Here is a 22,186-nt window from a genome sequence, read left to right as displayed (position 1 = left end):
TCTGGCAATAATTTGTTCATAATTTGTCTAATTTGTCAGATACCATTCATAAATCCCATTAGTGATACAATAATCTGTCTCCACAAAGAATAACATTTTTTCTTTATTTTTTTTTTTTAAATTTTTCTAGACTTTCAGACTGCAGTATCAGTAAAGAAGGTTATAAAGCTCTGGCTTCGGCTCTGAGATCAAACCCTTCACACCTGATAGAGCTGGATCTCACAGGAAATGATCCTGGACAATCAGGAGTGAAGGAGCTTCATGATTTACTGCATGATGAACACTGTAAATTAACCATCAGGTGAACCTTTAAATATTTAATAAAATTGTACTTTTAAAATAACCTGAAGCCATGCTGCAACAAAACAATAATCAGTTGATTTTCATGTCTTGTATTGATCCATTGTTTATTAATCACTTCACATAATATGGAAGATTAAAATTGGCAAAATTATACATTTGTTTTCATAAGCAATAAAGTTGTTGTATAAACAGCACATTAATAGCACTATCAGTTACTATAATTATGCTGTGTTGATAAAAATGGTACAAATGTTATATTTCCTTAAACAGTAAAACTTGCATACTAGTTAATTTTTCACACACCAAAAAAAATGGATTGTTTACATTTACTAATATCAAGTTCTCTTCCATCAATACAAACTGAAAAATATATTTGATATCTATAAACAATTATTCATTGAAGAAAACATTCTATATATGTTCTTATTTGCCTGTCACACACACACACACACACACACACACACACACACACACACACACACACACACACACACAAACTCTTTGCAGACTTATGTCAGCATTAGTTTATGGTTATAAAGCTAAAACTTAAAAGGAATGCTTTAGAAACAAATACCAAACTCTAGGAACAACTGAAAACCGAATGGAACATCACACTAGAGTTGGGAATCAGAATTTTAGAAATTCCAGTTCCGATTTTTATCGATTCCTAGTTTCGATTCCAATAAGGTAAAAAAAAAAATAAAAATAAAAATTGACATCATTCACATCATCAATACCATGAACAAAAATCTAAAGGCAAAAATTAACAAAAATACCACAGCAAAAACAACTAGCCTAACTAATTTAAATTTCAAGCATTATTAAAGACAAGAAACACTCAGCAATTAAATGAGAACAAATAAACACATTAGCAATAACACAAATTAATACAACTAAAAGATACAAATGTTTAAGATTTTCAGATATTCAGGTACAGAAACTGTAATCAAATGTAAGATATGCATTACAAATTCAGTTACAAAAGTTATTCAGTCAGCTTGAATGGTTTAAAGTCACATTACAATCCACAGAAAGGAATTGATAAGAAGAATTTTAATTTTCTTACTCTATTGATTTTCGATTCACAACCCTACATCACACTCATACACTAACTATGGAAACATACAAGTGGGAATGATCTATATTTTTTTCTATATTTGATTTAGTCCACTCATACCCATAAGCAGGATGGGAGCAGCAAAAGGTATACAATTATTACAAGATTATCTAATCTAAAATTGTTGTCGTCTTGCTGTAGGTTTTTGAAAAGTCCTGCTGCACTGGAAGCGTGTGAGTATCTCACTAAAGTTCTGGTTAAAAGTCCATTATTACTGACAGAACTGGATCTGAGTGAAGATAAATTAGGAGATCTGGATGGAGAGAAACTCTCTGCTCTTTTGATGGACTCTCATAGCAAAGTGGAGAAAATCAAGTGAGTCAATATGATTTTATACATTATAACTTCTCTGTTTACTCATTATAAAAGACTGTCAGTCACACGTGTCAGCAGATATGAAGAGCTGTTGATCTGATGTGTGTTAAATATGTGTTGAATAATAAATAATGCTGTTTTGTGTTTAGGCTGAATAATTGTGAGCAGACAGAGAAAAGCTGTTCAGTTCTAGCTACTGTTCTCTCCTCCAAAACCATCCTGAAAGAGCTGAACCTGAACAACAGCCGTCTGCTGGACTCAGGAGTCAGAGAGATCTGTGAGGGACTGAAGAATCCTGTGTGTGAGCTGGAGATACTCAAGTGAGTACAGTTCACCATAAACTGCTGTTCATTCAGACTGACATGAATTTTTTTCTCTTTACTGGAGAGGTGTTATTTTTTTCATTGCACTATAAAGAAAACTGGTCAACCAGTAAGATTCACACTTTGTTAACATGCACACAGCTATTGCCGTTATATATAACACACTGCCTTGGAGGCTCACTGACTCTTTTGCTAAGTGACATTGAATAGCAGGGGAGGAATCTGGAACAGGGTTTGGAGATTGATATTGAGTAGCTCTGGTTTTGTTTGATAAATGCCATTCAATAAAAAAATATGAATAGGGTTGGTTAAATAGGATGAACTGTTTGAAAACATGTAAATACTCTTTTTCACAGCCTAGTTGGAGATTTTGCACATGAGTGGTTGTATGGGACCCCATACATGACATGCTGAAAAAAATAAAATAAATAAATGTTGTAATAATTCGTTCACAAAATGTGCTTTCAAGCGCAGAGATAACGTGTATTTTAGTCTTGTTCTATGTTTCAAGTTCATTTGTTTCTTTAAGCTTCAAAATATGTGGAAGCCTTAACTGATGCAGAACTTAGAGGCTGTCACGCGTGGCTGTGTAAATAGCTTGCCTGTCTTTAATACAATTATCCACAGAATAAAGATGAGAATCACAGGTAAAACACATCCACTTAACCAAGACAAGACCAGTCAAAGAACTGAACCAAACAGGGAGTATAAATTCACAGAAGAACTAAGGGGCTGTTTACATGACACAATTTTCAACTGAAAACGAAAAACTTTTTATGTATTTTGACTGTTCATTTAAACAACAATGGTGTTTTGAAGGCCTGAAAATGCAAGCTTTTATAAACTGCTTTCAAAGTGCAAGGTTTTAAAAACGATGCCTTTACAGTCTCCATGTAAACAACAAAAGCACAAATTTTTGAAAATGGTGCCATCATGCACACGCATACTATGTGTTCATGCATGTGTATTATGTTTTCGTGGGTTGTTTCTTGGCAAAGTGACATCGCCAACTACTGGCCTGGCAGCATAATACAGCCTTTTTAGTTGTTTTCGCAGATTCTTGTGAATGGGGAACATTTTGACAACTTTGTCGTCTGATTTTAGTACATCGTTGCCATGTAAACATACCCTAAGTGGACAACCAGTGAACAGTGTCATTAATCAAGAGAACAAACTGAGGAAAAGACTTGAAAGTGGGGGGGAAATCAAATTATGAAATAAATGTTTTTCTCCAAAACACATTGGCCACAATTATTGGCACCCCTAGAATTTTTGAGTAAAATATCTCTGAAGTATTCCCATTCATATTTACATCTTTTTTAGCACACCAGGGTGATCATGAACATGAAATTGTCCAGCCATGACTTCCTGTTCCAATTTCCCCCCTACTTTCAATTCTTTTCCTTCAATGAAATGTTAGATTTTTGCTAATTTTATGAATTAAAGATCAAAAGGATAAACAATGCAGATTTATTTATCTATATTATTTATACATTTATTTATTTAATATCTTTGATCATATTTATCAAGGGTAGCAACAATTTTGTACACGTCTGTAAGTTTAATTTGCAACGTTTGATGGAGACTTCCTTGCAACCCGCCAAAATAAAAGCTTGCTTATTTAGGTTTGAAAATGTTGAAAATTCATATAAAAAATAAAGAAAATGTAAATATTTGTATAAAATAATTATTTTTTTTATTTAATACTGATTTTCTTTTTTTGTTTTAAAATATAATAGTATTATCACACTATTTATTATTTTGTTCATTATTTTATTAAAAAACTAACTAAATAAAGTGCAATAATGCTATTATTAATTATTTAACTTTTTATAGTTATATTTAATAGGTCACACTATGTGCAGTGTGAGCACCAAACCGAATTACCAGGTGCTCTCATGAGAACCAGACTGAAAAACTTATGTGCACCCCTGTTTATAAAGCACATATTAATGCCTTATTCTGTATGACCATATTCTATATCCCTTAATCCTCCCACATGTCTAAACTTAACAATTACCTTGCTAACTATTAATAAGCAGTAATTAGGGGTTTATTGAGGCAAAGGCAAAGTCATAGTTCATAGTTAATAGTGAGAATTGGACCCTAAACTAAAGTGTGACCATTTTTTCTATTTCACCAAACTCGTATCGAACCGTGACCCCAAAACTGAGGTACTTACTGAACCATGACTTCTGTGTACTGTTACACCCCTAATAAATCGTTATTTTAATTTGGGGTTGGGCTTTTTCCATTTTTATTTTTTCCATTGTTGCAGACTTTTTTTAAAGGAACATTTTTCTTGATGTGAAAACTAAATAATATATGTATAGGCTAACTATAACAATCTAAGTTTAAGATCAAGCTAACTCAAACCACCCATATGTAACAATAATCTGATAATTAAAGTGTAGCGTTATTTAGTCATATTTATTGATATTACAGTGATGAATTAATCTCAAATGCAATATTAATTTAAATTTGTGTTTTTATTTTCTGTAGACTTTCAGACTGCAGTATCACAGAAGAAGGTTATAAAGCTCTGGCTTCAGCTCTGAGATCAAACCCTTCACACCTGATAGAGCTGGATCTCACAGGAAATGATCCTGGACAATCAGGAGTGAAGGAGCTCAATGATTTACTACAGAATCAGAACTGTCAACTCAAGACTCTGAGGTGAGACATGATGAAATATTCAAAATCAAATAAATAAATAAACCCACAAAATATGCAGGCTATTTTTACAGAAAAATCATTTTACTAATTCAGTCGAATGCATAGGGCTGGGCAATATTTTTCCCATATCATTCAGTATTGATATCTATTTACTTCATAGTATTAATGGGGAAGGAAATGTTCCACATGTTTGTTAGACCATCAAAAAAAAAAAAGAAAAGAAAAGAAAAGTAAATATAGTTTGCTTTATTTACAAGTAAACTCCACAAAGTAAGCTACCTTTATTTTTTAATTCCACTGCTTCACACAGAGACAAGCAGAACTTGCAGACTTTTTAGCATCATACATCTGATTGTATAGATGTAGGCTAAATATAAAAAATTACTTAAAAGTTTATCAACATTATAGATTGATCATTTCCTATAAATATTGATATTGATCTGTCACTCAGCCCCACTGATGTATCAAAGTAAATTCAAGATAAACCATGTCACACTGTTTCACATCAAAGTCAGATGCTTTTTTTCCTCATGTTTAGTTGAGAACTGAATTGAATCCTGCTTCAACTTCTCTTCTGCAGGTTTTTGGGTCCTGCTGCAGATGAAGCCTGTCAGTATCTGATAGGAATTATGGGTAAAAACCCGTTAATTCTGAGAGAGCTGAATCTGAGTGAATGTGAACTAAAAGATACAAGAGTGCATCAGATCGCTGCTCTACTGAAGGATAAACACTGTAAACTCAACACACTGATGTGAGTTGTATCATAATAACACCTTTAATACTTGTGAATTTGCAGCTGGGTTTGTTTTATGTATCTTTTACCGGAAAGTGCTGAGTGAATAATCATTGGATGCTTTTGTAATGTAATCATCCTCAAGTAAATATTTGTCTTTTTATGCAGTCTGAATAACAGTGATATCACAGCAGAAGATTGTTGTGTTCTGACTGAAGCTTTAAATACAAACCCGTCAAATCTGACAGAGCTGAATCTGAGTGGGACTAAACTCAGAGACTCAGGAATGAAGATCTTCTCGACTCTGTTTGAGAATGAACAGTGTAGACTGGAAAAGCTGAAGTAAGTATTTTAGTCAATGTGTTAAAGGCCAACTGCTGCAAGAAAACTGATATTATTAATCTTTTTCATTATTAAAGCTTTCTTTTCTCTTCTACAGGATTAAGTGCATCAGTATTACAGCAGAAGGTTGTGCTGCTCTGACTTCAGCTTTTAATTCAAACCCTTCAAACCTGATAGAGCTGGATCTGAGTGGAAATAAACTAGGAAACTCTGGAGTAACTCAAATCTCCACTCTACTGGGAAATTCAGAGTGTGCACTGCAGATACTCAGGTTTGAATTTGCTTAATCTAAACATGAATCAGAATCAAGGCTTCATTATTACCCCCCCCCAGTAATTATTATTAATAAATGAACACTCTGTACGCCTCAGGGAGAGCCCTATCAAAAAATTAATCTGGATCATAGACCTCTATATAAACTGAATCAATAATAAATTGTAAATGTGTTTGGCATTCTGCAATAAATATTTTTTGGATTTCTAGACATTTTTAAGTCGTAAAGTAAGCAGGATATTTTAAAATTTAGCAAATGGCTTCAGCAGACATGTATTGTGATACTAAGCAGGGCAGTAAGGCTCAAGCAGTCAGTTTTGTAATTATTAATATGCATATCATGAAGAGATGGTCGGTTAGTTAGTAATGTCACTTACATTAGTGAAAATGACTCTTGTATTCATTTCTCCTGTTGACAAAACTTTTGGGGTGCTGGGAATCATATTGGCCTAATCCTATCGAATTGTGGCAGTGTGATATAGCAAGCTCAGAAGCCGGAGTAAGACCATAGCTGTTTCTCTGTTTCCCAATAAAACATCGTCTTATTTTCCATAGACAGCTTTTCTTGGTATTACAACAAATTTGAGGTAAGGTTGCTGCCAGTGATGTAATTCTTTTAAACTCACTTAACATTATATAGTTGCTACAGTAGCGTTAACTTGCCAAATCAAGTTACTTTGTCAGTTAATAAGAAAACCAAGCAAGTTTGTCATGAAACATTATTCCTAACGCTACCCCATCACATTTTTTCCTACATGTTGGTTAGCACGTAAACTAACATCAGTGAATTACAACTTCGGTTCAGAATGAATCAGAATATTTTTGCTGAGTTTAAGGCTACTTCTCACTGCATCCCCATTTATATCTGATTTTAACATCTGCCAATGTCGGTAAAGAAAATTAAAACCAACATGAATGAAACAATGAAACAATACCCACTGTGTTAAACCAATACCAGTATGTGAGTGTTAAGTGTCAACATGATCAGTGTTGTTTGCTAATGTTAATTTAGATATGTAAAGTAGTGAAGAATTTTTTCTTTAGTTTTGTTTCAAAGTTATGAAACAACAGTTAGCTGTTTAATTGTTAACAGTTGGGGTTCGTACAAATTAATAATATTTACAACCTTGCTTCGTTCCAGAATTAATCAGCGTTTTTTTAATGAATGGTCTATTAACTCCTTCTTAAAAACAGTCTCTTGCTGCAACCTACTGGTGGAACTATGTAACCTGCACTGAAATTGTTGATAAATCAACATTAAAATATAAAAGATCATTTACTGAACAATAATTGTCATTATAAACTTTGTATTTAATATGTATTATTAAATAAGTTGTATGTTGTTTTTTATATATCTTATGTCTGTAATGTGAGTAAAAAAAAATCCTTTAAAAATAAACAATATGTTTAGTACAAACAAGTCATTAGACAAGTCAATATAATTACTTTGTAATTAGTTACTATGAAATGTTTACATTTTACAAATGAAATCCTTTGTTTTCTTCTGTTATGACCTCTTTTAATGAGAATTGTAAAAGAAGTATGTCCTATTTGCACTTCTGAAAGTTCAAAGGCTTAACATTTCCATTCTTGTTAGAGTGCACCAGAATGCGTCATTTACATGTTTAAATCAAGCGGGAAATGTTCCCAGACCCCCCACAGTGATTACATTCATAAACCGGTCACCTTTTTCACCTTCTGTGAGTTTGCAGGTCTGTTATTGAAGGAGTAAATATTACAGTTTTTAGACTATTTGTCTCTTTTTGTCTTCCTCTAGACTTTCAATCTGCAGTATCACAGAAGAAGGTTATAAAGCTCTGGCTTCAGCTCTGAGATCAAACCCTTCACACCTGATAGAGCTGGATCTCACAGGAAATGATCCTGGACAATCAGGAGTGAAGGAGCTCGATGATTTACTACAGGATCAGAACTGTCAACTCAAGACACTGAGGTGAGATGTGATCAAATAATACAAAATAAATTATATACAGGCAATTTATTTATATAAACATTATTTCACTAATATAAAATGATCCATTTCACACACATAGTCATATGTTATTTGTCCTTAGATCAAATTTAAGAATTTATTTGAATCCTTCTTATCTGCAGGTTTTTGGGTCCTGAAGCAGACAAAGCCTGTCAGTATATAAGAGGAATTGTGGGTGAAAACCCGTTACTCCTGAGAGCGCTGAATCTGAGTGAACGTAAACTAAGAGACACACGAGTGAATCAGATCGCTGCTCTACTGAAGGATAAACACTGTACAGTCAACACACTGATGTGAGTATTTCACAGGGTTTTATAATTTACAAAAAAAATTGATATTACATTTTTAAAGTCTAAAAAAACACTGTCATTGCCCTTTAAATTTTTTGAGGATTGAGATTAGTTGATCTATCATATAAATGTATCCTTCTTTTCCTGTATTGTGAATTGTGGCTGAAATAAATTAAAGATTGTTTCCTGTCTTTGTTTTCATTCTCTTCAGGCTGAATAATAACAGTATTACAGCAGAAGGTTGTGTTGCTCTGACTTCAGCATTTAATTCAAACCCTTCAAACCTGAAAGAGCTGGATCTGAGTGGAAATAAACTCAGAAATTTAGGAATAAAGAAGATCTGTCATCTGTTGGAAAATATACAATGCAGATTAGAGAAACTGAAGTGTGTATTTTCATTTGTGTACATGTTTATGTACATTTATTAAGGTTTATTTAATAAGATTTTAAAATTTAAAATTTAATAGGCTAATATTCTGCCTAACATCTCTTTTGTGTTTAGTGATTTCGTTTTTGGTGAACTATTAATTTAATAAGATTAGGTTTTTGAAGTTATTTATTTTAATAAGGTTTTGGTTAATGCATATGTTGTGTTTATATCTAAAGGAGATTTTGCCAATATTAAAAAAAAAATAAATAAATATTGGCATATGTTTTTGCACACTCTCTGGCAATAATTTGTTCATAATTTGTCTAATTTGTCAGATACCATTCATAAATCCCATTAGTGATACAATAATCTGTCTCCACAAAGAATAACATTTTTTCTTTATTTTTTTTTTTTAAATTTTTCTAGACTTTCAGACTGCAGTATCAGTAAAGAAGGTTATAAAGCTCTGGCTTCGGCTCTGAGATCAAACCCTTCACACCTGATAGAGCTGGATCTCACAGGAAATGATCCTGGACAATCAGGAGTGAAGGAGCTTCATGATTTACTGCATGATGAACACTGTAAATTAACCATCAGGTGAACCTTTAAATATTTAATAAAATTGTACTTTTAAAATAACCTGAAGCCATGCTGCAACAAAACAATAATCAGTTGATTTTCATGTCTTGTATTGATCCATTGTTTATTAATCACTTCACATAATATGGAAGATTAAAATTGGCAAAATTATACATTTGTTTTCATAAGCAATAAAGTTGTTGTATAAACAGCACATTAATAGCACTATCAGTTACTATAATTATGCTGTGTTGATAAAAATGGTACAAATGTTATATTTCCTTAAACAGTAAAACTTGCATACTAGTTAATTTTTCACACACCAAAAAAAATGGATTGTTTACATTTACTAATATCAAGTTCTCTTCCATCAATACAAACTGAAAAATATATTTGATATCTATAAACAATTATTCATTGAAGAAAACATTCTATATATGTTCTTATTTGCCTGTCACACACACACACACACACACACACACACACACACACACACACACACACACACACACACACACACACACACAAACTCTTTGCAGACTTATGTCAGCATTAGTTTATGGTTATAAAGCTAAAACTTAAAAGGAATGCTTTAGAAACAAATACCAAACTCTAGGAACAACTGAAAACCGAATGGAACATCACACTAGAGTTGGGAATCAGAATTTTAGAAATTCCAGTTCCGATTTTTATCGATTCCTAGTTTCGATTCCAATAAGGTAAAAAAAAAATAAAAATAAAAATTGACATCATTCACGTCATCAATACCATGAACAAAAATCTAAAGGCAAAAATTAACAAAAATACCACAGCAAAAACAACTAGCCTAACTAATTTAAATTTCAAGCATTATTAAAGACAAGAAACACTCAGCAATTAAATGAGAACAAATAAACACATTAGCAATAACACAAATTAATACAACTAAAAGATACAAATGTTTAAGATTTTCAGATATTCAGGTACAGAAACTGTAATCAAATGTAAGATATGCATTACAAATTCAGTTACAAAAGTTATTCAGTCAGCTTGAATGGTTTAAAGTCACATTACAATCCACAGAAAGGAATTGATAAGAAGAATTTTAATTTTCTTACTCTATTGATTTTCGATTCACAACCCTACATCACACTCATACACTAACTATGGAAACATACAAGTGGGAATGATCTATATTTTTTTCTATATTTGATTTAGTCCACTCATACCCATAAGCAGGATGGGAGCAGCAAAAGGTATACAATTATTACAAGATTATCTAATCTAAAATTGTTGTCGTCTTGCTGTAGGTTTTTGAAAAGTCCTGCTGCACTGGAAGCGTGTGAGTATCTCACTAAAGTTCTGGTTAAAAGTCCATTATTACTGACAGAACTGGATCTGAGTGAAGATAAATTAGGAGATCTGGATGGAGAGAAACTCTCTGCTCTTTTGATGGACTCTCATAGCAAAGTGGAGAAAATCAAGTGAGTCAATATGATTTTATACATTATAACTTCTCTGTTTACTCATTATAAAAGACTGTCAGTCACACGTGTCAGCAGATATGAAGAGCTGTTGATCTGATGTGTGTTAAATATGTGTTGAATAATAAATAATGCTGTTTTGTGTTTAGGCTGAATAATTGTGAGCAGACAGAGAAAAGCTGTTCAGTTCTAGCTACTGTTCTCTCCTCCAAAACCATCCTGAAAGAGCTGAACCTGAACAACAGCCGTCTGCTGGACTCAGGAGTCAGAGAGATCTGTGAGGGACTGAAGAATCCTGTGTGTGAGCTGGAGATACTCAAGTGAGTACAGTTCACCATAAACTGCTGTTCATTCAGACTGACATGAATTTTTTTCTCTTTACTGGAGAGGTGTTATTTTTTTCATTGCACTATAAAGAAAACTGGTCAACCAGTAAGATTCACACTTTGTTAACATGCACACAGCTATTGCCGTTATATATAACACACTGCCTTGGAGGCTCACTGACTCTTTTGCTAAGTGACATTGAATAGCAGGGGAGGAATCTGGAACAGGGTTTGGAGATTGATATTGAGTAGCTCTGGTTTTGTTTGATAAATGCCATTCAATAAAAAAATATGAATAGGGTTGGTTAAATAGGATGAACTGTTTGAAAACATGTAAATACTCTTTTTCACAGCCTAGTTGGAGATTTTGCACATGAGTGGTTGTATGGGACCCCATACATGACATGCTGAAAAAAATAAAATAAATAAATGTTGTAATAATTCGTTCACAAAATGTGCTTTCAAGCGCAGAGATAACGTGTATTTTAGTCTTGTTCTATGTTTCAAGTTCATTTGTTTCTTTAAGCTTCAAAATATGTGGAAGCCTTAACTGATGCAGAACTTAGAGGCTGTCACGCGTGGCTGTGTAAATAGCTTGCCTGTCTTTAATACAATTATCCACAGAATAAAGATGAGAATCACAGGTAAAACACATCCACTTAACCAAGACAAGACCAGTCAAAGAACTGAACCAAACAGGGAGTATAAATTCACAGAAGAACTAAGGGGCTGTTTACATGACACAATTTTCAACTGAAAACGAAAAACTTTTTATGTATTTTGACTGTTCATTTAAACAACAATGGTGTTTTGAAGGCCTGAAAATGCAAGCTTTTATAAACTGCTTTCAAAGTGCAAGGTTTTAAAAACGATGCCTTTACAGTCTCCATGTAAACAACAAAAGCACAAATTTTTGAAAATGGTGCCATCATGCACACGCATACTATGTGTTCATGCATGTGTATTATGTTTTCGTGGGTTGTTTCTTGGCAAAGTGACATCGCCAACTACTGGCCTGGCAGCATAATACAGCCTTTTTAGTTGTTTTCGCAGATTCTTGTGAATGGGGAACATTTTGACAACTTTGTCGTCTGATTTTAGTACATCGTTGCCATGTAAACATACCCTAAGTGGACAACCAGTGAACAGTGTCATTAATCAAGAGAACAAACTGAGGAAAAGACTTGAAAGTGGGGGGGGCATCAAATTATGAAATAAATGTTTTTCTCCAAAACACATTGGCCACAATTATTGGCACCCCTAGAATTTTTGAGTAAAATATCTCTGAAGTATTCCCATTCATATTTACATCTTTTTTTAGCACACCAGGGTGATCATGAACATGAAATTGTCCAGCCATGACTTCCTGTTCCAATTTCCCCCCTACTTTCAATTCTTTTCCTTCAATGAAATGTTAGATTTTTGCTAATTTTATGAATTAAAGATCAAAAGGATAAACAATGCAGATTTATTTTTACAGTCATCTTTGATCATATTTATCAAGGGTAGCAACAATTTTGTACACATCTGTAAGTTTAATTTGCAACGTTTGATGGAGACTTCCTTGCAACCCGCCAAAATAAAAGCTTGCTTATTTAGGTTTGAAAATGTTGAAAATTCATATAAAAAATAAAGAAAATGTAAATATTTGTATAAAATAATTATTTTTTTATTTAATACTGATTTTCTTTTTTTGTTTTAAAATATAATAGTATTATCACACTATTTATTATTTTGTTCATTATTTTATTAAAAAACTAACTAAATAAAGTGCAATAATGCTATTATTAATTATTTAACTTTTTATAGTTATATTTAATAGGTCACACTATGTGCAGTGTGAGCACCAAACCGAATCACCAGGTGCTCTCATGAGAACCAGACTGAAAAACTTATGTGCACCCCTGTTTATAAAGCACATATTAATGCCTTATTCTGTATGACCATATTCTATATCCCTTAATCCTCCCACATGTCTAAACTTAACAATTACCTTGCTAACTATTAATAAGCAGTAATTAGGGGTTTATTGAGGCAAAGTCATAGTTCATAGTTAATAGTGAGAATTGGACCCTAAACTAAAGTGTGACCATTTTTTCTATTTCACCAAACTCGTATCGAACCGTGACCCCAAAACTGAGGTACTTACTGAACCATGACTTCTGTGTACTGTTACACCCCTAATAAATCGTTATTTTAATTTGGGGTTGGGCTTTTTCCATTTTTTTTTTTTCCATTGGTGCAGACTTTTTTTTAAAGGAACATTTTTCTTGATGTGAAAACTAAATAATATATGTATAGGCTAACTATAACAATCTAAATTTAAGATCAAGCTAACTCAAACCACCCATATGTAACAATAATCTGATAATTAAAGTGTAGCGTTATTAAGTCATATTTATTGATATTACAGTGATGAATTAATCTCAAATGCAATATTAATTTAAATTTGTGTTTTTATTTTCTGTAGACTTTCAGACTGCAGTATCACAGAAGAAGGTTATAAAGCTCTGGCTTCAGCTCTGAGATCCAACCCTTCACACCTGATAGAGCTGGATCTCACAGGAAATGATCCTGGACAATCAGGAGTGAAGGAGCTTGATGATTTACTACAGGATCCAAACTTTCAGCTCAAGACACTGAGGTGAGTGTTCTTCAAATAATAATGTTCAACAGTCCTAAAACCATTTTAGGTGGATGAGAATTAAACTGTCAATAAACAATTAGAATTGAAATGACTGAAGCCCTTTCACAACATTGTGAGCATAAATCACTATATAGCAGGTAATGTCAGGGTACTTCCACTTTGTCCAGGTTGTTACAAAGTCCTAATGCAGAAGAAGCCTGTAAATATCTGACTGAAGATCTTCACATTAAAAACCTGTTACTCCTGAAAGAGCTGAATCTAAGTGAACATGAACTAGGAGACACACGAGTGAATCAGATCGCTGCTCTACTGAAGGATAAACACTGTAAACTCAACACACTGATGTGAGTATTGTGGTCATTAATAGTAGATTTAAAACATCTTAAAGACATCTGGTGACAAAAACAACATTTTCAGTAATCATGTTGGCGTCAAGTATTTTGTGTTTCTAAATTCTCCCTCTCCTGATCATCATTTTAGGATGCATAATTGTGGTCTAACAGAGGAAAGCTGTTCAGCTCTTGCTACAGTCCTGACATCAAACTCCAGTCTGAAAGAGCTTGACATCAGCAACAATAATCTGCAGGATTCAGGAGTGAATAAACTCCAGAACGCATTAGAAAATACAAACTGCACACTGGAGAAACTCAGGTGAGTTCAATCAACTATTGTTTGATTTAATAACATTTCTTTTGTTCAAAGTTAAAGAGGTTGTGAACTGAGAAATACATTTTTTCTTGATCTTTTGACATACAAGGTGTCAATGTACTATAAAAATATCCTGTAAATTTCAGAACTCAAAACTTCCTCATCAGTCTAATGTTAATTTTGTTAATGAAATCTATGACGAAAATGTGACGATCTGAGGAAGAAGGAAGCAGAAGAATGCTTAATTTCAATTTATTGAAATAATAATTAAAGACCGTTGAAGCTGCACGGCTCCAGACCAGATTGGAACCGAAGAAAATGGTCAGGCAGGCAGGATTCAGAGTCCAGGGCAATTCGTGAGGCGGGAATCAATGTCAGACAAGCAGGATAGTCAGGCGAGGAGCAAACAGAACCAACAGGGACATCCAACTCACGATCAGAAACAGGCAGGTGTTCACAGCAGAAAGCAGTCCAGTGAGGCAAACGGTAACCCAGGAAAATCCAAACTCCAGCACCAGTAACAGTCCAAATGGTCAGTAGCACGAGAGCTATCCGAGACCAGTGAATTCTGGAGAGGAACAGGAAACCGCAACACAACTGGGCAGAGAAAAAATGAGTGAGATAAAAAAAGAAACAAACCAAATAAAATGACAAAACTAGACAAGAAAAAACAGGCAGGTGAACAGCAAAACAGCACAGAACACACTGGCAGAGAACAAAGGAAAAGGAAGGATAGATCTAGCAGAGAAATCAAGGGAGACAATAAAGGGAGACAGGTGAGTGCAAACGAGCAGATGTGCTGATTGTGAAACACAAACAGCCGTGCGTAAACGCACATGGAAAAGATAGAAACAAACAGAAGGAAGATCAAACCCGAGTCCTGACAGAAAAATGTTTGTCAATTAAGGTTTTTTTCCCTTGACTAAGATGAGATGACGAGACAATAAGGCCATTAAACGATAACTGTGACTATATCAACCTGCAATATTGTTGACGAAAAAAGACGAGACTAAAATGTAGTTAAAAGAACGAAAACTTTAACAAAAAAAAAAAAAGAGGAGCCAAAACAGGAGGAGTTCAGTGATCTCCATTTGAGGTATTCTGCTTAAATGAAAGCGACATTCAGCCAGTCTGTGTTCTGTCATGGATCTCGACTGTATTGTTTGCAGTTGTAGTTGCTGATTGTACTTACGCATCCTCTGTGTGGCAATATGTACGGTCTCTTTTTTTTTTTTTTGCCATTGTTTTAATAGAGAAACATTAATGCAACTTGGAATTATTGGAATTAATATTAGGAATTTCTCTGTTATAATATTTGAGAGTAGGTTTTTGTTTTACCAGTTTTCATAATGTAGACAGGGCAAAAGTATATCTAAAGTCTTTGGTGTTTATTTAGCTTAGGCTATAATTGATAGTCTTTAATAAATCTGTACACTATATGAGGTAAAATAAACCATGCATATGAATCGATATTCTGTTGATTTGTGCTTATTGGTGAAAGAGCAACTTCTGATGAAATGTAAAAATACATTTTTAATGAATTAAATCAATTAAAATTGAGCAAAATAATATTGTTTTTTTATTATTATTTTAACCTTTTTACAGTCATATTAACAGTATGACGAAAATATGTAAGTTTCCATTGACTAAAATGAGACTAAAATGCTCAGACTTGACCAAACAAAAACAGGACAAGGTTGACTAAATATGATAAAAACTAAGAGTTACATTTGAAAAAAATAGTTGATAAAATTAACACTACATCAGTCCAAAAACAGCTTTTATTGAAACCAAGCTCAGAAAAGGACTCATTTTAGATTTTGCCACATTACATAGTAGTGCAACAAAAAAAAAAAACACCTCTGCAGAAGATCAGTACCTACTTATACATCATTGCCTCTTAAGCCTCGCTGTTACGGTGTAGTGCTGTATTGATGAGGCGAAATACGGAAATCCACAATATCAGGGTTTTAATACCATCAAAGGACAGAACGACAGCTTTACACACATATGGCAAACAATATAACGGACAAGGAGTGCTGGGAGTGAGTCCAACTAAAAGGGAGTGCTGACGAGGACAACAGGTGCTGGGAATCCGGGGAGATGGCGGGAAGACTGATGAGGGAAGTGCAAACAGGAGTGCGGAACAGGAGGATACTGGGAAACGGAGTCCGGGCAGGCGTGGATGTGACACTCGCCCACCGATTTTGTGCATGTCATGTAGTAGTAAAAACAAGAGTGAAGCAAATGCAGGATTACTCCAGCAACAAAACTATAGAGACAACTCTAAGGATTACAAGACGTTTTGAAGTACCAAATTGTGGAAAGACAGTCTTTGCATTGCCTTCCTCCTGACATTAAAAAAGCGTGGATAGACTTTATTTTTAATGAAGATCCAATGAGATTGTGTTAGTAAGATACTGCTTGTTTGTTAGCTTAATTTTACTTTAGATTAGTTTTAAAAAACACATAGTTCGATGCAGGCTTTTTGGAGAGACTGAAAATAAAAAATTATTGTAGTGCGACTATATTGGACCCGAGAGTAACAATGTTAACAATGTTTGTGTCACTATTGCTTTGTCTGTTACAGAAGGTTTGATATGTACTGAGTAATTTTATAGTGCCGCAGTCAACATGCACAGTCAAACATTATACAATTTAAAAAACACTGCTTATGACCCCCTTAAAATGATACTGTAGTAAAGTCTTTTTTGCAGTGATATTAATTGTAAAATAAATTTTATTTGAATTTTCAAATTTCTTTTCTGTAGACTTTCAGACTGCAATATCACAGAAGAAGGTTATAAAGCTCTGGCTTCAGCTCTGAGATCAAACTCTTCACACCTGATAGAGCTGGATCTCACAGGAAATGATCCTGGACAATCAGGAGTGAAGGAGCTCAATGATTTACTACAGGATCCAGAGTGTCAGCTCAAGACACTGAGGTGAGACATGATCTAATAATACAAAATAAATGATATGCAGTCTATTTATATATATAAACAATATTTCACTAATACAAAATAAACCATTTCACACACATATGGCACTTTTCCATTACATGGGGAATGGCTTGGTATGGAATGGTACAGCTCGCTTAAATATTACCACTTCGGTGGAGGTTTCAAACAAGCCGAACCGACATGAAATGTGACGTGTAAACACTGCAGATCACTGATTGGTCAGAGAGAATCGTCACTACCAGCGTCATTTGATTTGAAACACGAGACACCAAACCCGCTAGATTTAAATAGTCAGTAACAGCCACCGCAGTATCATTTGTTCGCACTACTTTTTTAAAATGACTTGCTTTAAACGACCGTCGCACGCAACTTAAAAAAAGAAATGGCTGTATCGTGGTCAGTAGACGAGGTGACTCATTGGTAGCCGAGGACCGGATCCACGGCAGTAAAGGCGGCGCAACTATAATGATCAGTCTATATTAAATCCCACCCGCTTTGAAGCAGTACTAAACTGCAGTGGAAAAGCAAAACGAAAGTAAGTGAGACAAACTGAACTGAGCCGAGCCAAGTCGTTCCACGCAGTGGAAAAGCGCCAATAGTCGTACGTTATTTTTCCTTAGATCAAGTTTAAGAATTTATTTGAATCCTTCTTATCTGCAGGTTTTTGGGTACTGAAGCAGACAAAGCCTGTCAGTATGTGAGAGGAATTGTGGGTGAAAACCCATTACTCCTGAGAGATCTGAATCTGAGTGGAAGTAAACTAGGAGACACACAAGTGAATCAGATCGCTGCTCTACTGCAGGACAAACACTGTACAGTCAACACACTGATGTGAGTATTTCATATTGTTTTATACTTTACAAAAAAATTAATATTACATTTTTGAAGTCTAATAAAAGACTGTCATTGCTCTTTAAAGTTTTTGAGGATTGAGATTATTTGATCTATCATATTAATTTATCTTTGTTACTGTACTGTGCATTTTGGCAAAAATAAACTGAAGAATGTTTCCTGTCTTTGTTTTCTTTCTCTTCAGGCTGAATAATAACAGTATTACAGCAGAAGGTTGTGCTGCTCTGACCTCAGCGTTTAATTCAAACCCTTCAAACCTGATAGAGCTGGATCTGAGTGGAAATAAACTAGGAAACTCTGGAATAAAGAAGATCTGTCATCTGTTGAAAAATACACAATGCAGATTAGAGAAACTGAAGTGTGTATTTTCATTTATATACTTTTCAGCATGTTTATGTACATTTATTAAGGTTTATTTAATTAGATTACCTAAAAAAAATCTGACTGAAAAAAGACTGGATGCCAAAATTTCAGATTTACTACTTTAAATTTAAAGTATGACTGAGGCCTGAGGCTAATATTCTGCCTAACATCATAAGAAAATAAATTTTATAACAACATGATAACAAAATCGAAAAATTATGGAATTTCATTTTTTGGTGAACCATTAATTTAATAAGATTAGGTTATTAAAGTTATTTAATTTAATAAGGTTTTGGTTAATGCATATAATGTATTTATGTCTATGGGTTATTTTGCTAATATTAAAATTAAAACATCATATTGTCATACGTTTTTGCTCACTCTATGGCAATAATGTGTTTATAATTTGCCTAATTTGTCAGAAGTCATTCATAAATCCCATTAGTGATACGATAATCTGTGTCTCCTAAAAGAATAACAACTGTTTTTTCTTTTTTTTCCCCCTAGACTTTCAGACTGCAGTATCACAGAAGAAGGTTATAAAGATCTGGTTTCAGCTCTGAGATCAAACCCTTCACACCTGATAGAGCTGGATCTCACAGGAAATGATCCTGGACGATCAGGAGTGAAGGAGCTCGATGATTTACTGCAGGTTGAACACTGTTCATTAAAGACCATCAGGTGATAAATTGGAGACAATTATCATTACTATGATTTTAACCAGATATTACACAACACTTCACATTAATACTACACTGGACTAGAGGTGCAAATATATCGGTGGCTGAGATATTATCGCCTGATCATTGGGAAAATTCAGTTATTATTATAGCACTGATAATAGAATTTCCACTATTATTTTTATTAGTAAGTAGTTTTGTTATATTTGTGTTCAGCATATAATATCTGATAATGATTCAGAGTATTTGTCAGGCGGTGTCATATATGTTTGGACAAATTATCATGTCACATTATCATTTTCTTTAGTATTAGTTTTGGGCATGTTTTAATTTTGATCAGCTACTGTAATTAAAGATATACTGTTTTATGTGGTTTGTTTATGTGTAAAGAAGTAATAACAGAAAACGATGAAAACACATTTCTGTATTTTCTCTTACTGTTATTTGCTTATACATGAAAATGGCATATTGTTTGTTTGCATTCTGTATATTGTTTTATGGTTATTACATGCTGTAAATTTCATTTTGGTTTAATTAACTGATAGAAATGCTTGTAGTTAATCATTCTACTCTGTTTAGTGACTCGTTCAGGATGAAGCTGCAAAAGGCATAAAATTGGAATATTATCTGATTTGTAATTCTACTTCCTGTAGGTTTCTGAAAAGTCCTGCTGCACAGGAAGCATGTGAGCATCTCACTAAAGTTCTGGGTAAAAGTCCATTATTACTGACAGAACTGGATCTGAGTGAAGATAAATTAGGAGATCTGGATGGAGTGAAGCTCTCTGATCTTTTGATGGACTCTCATAGCAAAGTGGAGAAAATCAAGTGAGTCAACATGATTTTTTACATTATAACTTCTGTTCATTCTATTCATTATAAAAGTCTGTCAGTCACATGTGTGAGCAGATATGAAGAGCTGTTAAATATGTACTGAATAATAAATAATGGTGTTTCTGTGTTTAGGCTGAATAATTGTGAGCAGACAGAGAAAAGCTGTTCAGTTCTAGCCACTGTTCTCTCCTCCAAAACCATCCTGAAAGAGCTGAACCTGAACAACAGCCGTCTGCTGGACTCAGGAGTCAAAGAGATCTGTGAGGGACTGAAGAAATCAACACTGAAGATACTCAAGTGAGTACAGTTCACCATCAGCTACACTCAACACCACAACACTCACTTGTATATATTTGAGTCCACTGACCTTCAGAAGTGGGGAAAAATCTAAGGATAGTTTTTTAATTTTGTTTTGTAGTAGTAAAATAGGAACAAATAAATGGCAAACGATGGCACAATACAATAGAATGAAAAGACAAATTAAATAAACATGGTTTTATGTTTTTCAGGTCGGTCATACTACAAAAATTAAATAATTGTAAAATAACACTGGATAATCTTCATTGTGATAATTAAATAAAGAATAATGCTTACAATTAAAGTTACAAAAGTTATTGAGAGCAGTGAGGGATTTTCTCTTTGTCTTTTGTTCTTTAATTAAAGTGATAGCAGCAGGTTTATTAGGCTGCTGTCACTTAAGAGCGAATACAAATCCAATATACTGTTACACAGCATGTCTTTTCTTCACAGTTTTATTATTATTATTATCTCTATTATTATTGTTATTTACTATTATTTACAGGTCAAAACTGACTGTGTTTACAGCAGTGTTTATTTTAGTTCTAGTGTTCATTCTAAGTTTTTATGTTTTCTAGACTTTCAGAGTGCAGTATCAGAGAAGAAGGTTATAAAGCTCTGGCTTCAGCTCTGAGATCAAACCCTTCACATCTGATAGAGCTGGATCTCACAGGAAATGATCCTGGACAATCAGGGGTGGAGCACCTCATTAATGTACAAAAGACTTTGTGCCATTCACTGAAAACACTGAGGTGAGTGTTTTCTACAAATTAAAATGCAATAGTTTTAAGATTTTATCTGAAAGTGAATTAAACCATCAAACTATATTTCTGCACCATCAATATTGTTTTACCACATCTTAACATTAACATTTTTTGTTATACATTGCATTTGGTGTGAAAGAACCTAAGAAGTGTAAAGATGAACTTTATTGTAGAAGGAAGCTGTGCAGTGTACAGTTGTGAAATATCAATGTACTGTCTTTCTTTCTAGGATATTACAAAGCCCTGCAGCAGATGAAGCCTGTCAGTATGTGAGAGAAATTTTGGGTAAAAATCCGTTATTCCTCAATGAGCTGAATCTGAGTGGACATAAACTAGGAGACACACGAGTGAATCAGATCGCTGCTTTACTGCAGGACAAACACTGTACAGTCAACACACTGATGTGAGTATTGTGTTCACTTGTTATTGTACATTTAAAGTATCTCAAAGAAATCAGGTGACCAAAACACTGGAAGGCAGGGTTGTCAAACATATGGCCCATGGGCTGAATACGGTCCACAGATGTGACCAATCCAGCCCAAGGGATGATTTGAACAATAATAAAAATAGAGATGTACTGTTCCACTGGCCATAAATCTGAATGTTTTTTTATTTATGTATTTATTTATTCATTTTTTGGCTGATATCTATGCCGGATCTGCAAAAAAACTGCATGTAGTCATTTCCCAAAAATGCAATTTATGTACGTTAACAGAGGTACATGCTGAATACGGACAGAAAGAATTTGTAGTTTGTATGGTTAATATTAATGTAATTGTCAGTGCATTTAACAAAAAAAAAAAAAAAAGCTTGAATATTACTAGAATATTGGCTATATATTATTAAAGGGATAGTTCACCCAAAAATGAAAATTTGATGTTTATCTGCTTACCCCCAGGGCATCCAAGATGTAGGTGACTTTGTTTCTTCAGTAGAACACAAATTATGATCTTTAACTCCAACCGTCACGGTCTGTCAGTCGTATAATGCTTGTCAATGGTAACTCCATCTATAAGAGTCAAAAAAACATGCACAGACA

The 22,186-nt window shown here is 33.8% G+C and overlaps 1 protein-coding gene across 50 annotated transcripts in view; it reads left to right on the top strand.

The window, feature by feature from the left end:
* The window catches only part of LOC127500029 (uncharacterized), a 162,447-nt gene that overhangs the window by 116,904 nt on the left and 23,357 nt on the right, over positions 1–22,186 (top strand). For 39 of the 50 annotated variants that reach the window (XM_051870860.1, XM_051870858.1, XM_051870861.1 and 36 more), the window contains 24 exons: positions 131–301; positions 1,562–1,735; positions 1,885–2,055; positions 4,561–4,734; positions 5,315–5,485; positions 5,636–5,809; positions 5,907–6,080; positions 7,860–8,033; positions 8,195–8,365; positions 8,574–8,747; positions 9,159–9,329; positions 10,601–10,774; positions 10,924–11,094; positions 13,571–13,744; positions 13,915–14,091; positions 14,228–14,398; positions 17,167–17,340; positions 18,019–18,189; positions 18,395–18,568; positions 19,081–19,254; positions 19,907–20,080; positions 20,219–20,383; positions 20,962–21,135; positions 21,377–21,550. In XM_051870860.1, coding sequence (XP_051726820.1) covers positions 131–301; positions 1,562–1,735; positions 1,885–2,055; positions 4,561–4,734; positions 5,315–5,485; positions 5,636–5,809; positions 5,907–6,080; positions 7,860–8,033; positions 8,195–8,365; positions 8,574–8,747; positions 9,159–9,329; positions 10,601–10,774; positions 10,924–11,094; positions 13,571–13,744; positions 13,915–14,091; positions 14,228–14,398; positions 17,167–17,340; positions 18,019–18,189; positions 18,395–18,568; positions 19,081–19,254; positions 19,907–20,080; positions 20,219–20,383; positions 20,962–21,135; positions 21,377–21,550 — 4,146 coding nt within the window. The remainder of the gene's footprint in view (positions 1–130; positions 302–1,561; positions 1,736–1,884; positions 2,056–4,560; positions 4,735–5,314; positions 5,486–5,635; positions 5,810–5,906; positions 6,081–7,859; positions 8,034–8,194; positions 8,366–8,573; positions 8,748–9,158; positions 9,330–10,600; positions 10,775–10,923; positions 11,095–13,570; positions 13,745–13,914; positions 14,092–14,227; positions 14,399–17,166; positions 17,341–18,018; positions 18,190–18,394; positions 18,569–19,080; positions 19,255–19,906; positions 20,081–20,218; positions 20,384–20,961; positions 21,136–21,376; positions 21,551–22,186) is intronic. The other 11 variants (XM_051870878.1, XM_051870862.1, XM_051870868.1 and 8 more) reach the window with 11 other exon arrangements.

Source organism: Ctenopharyngodon idella, chromosome 18 (genome assembly GCF_019924925.1).
Source record: "Ctenopharyngodon idella isolate HZGC_01 chromosome 18, HZGC01, whole genome shotgun sequence".
NCBI lineage: Eukaryota > Metazoa > Chordata > Actinopteri > Cypriniformes > Xenocyprididae > Ctenopharyngodon > Ctenopharyngodon idella.
The sequence above is the reverse complement of the archived record's forward strand: the minus strand, read 5'-3'. Positions and strand labels throughout refer to the sequence as shown.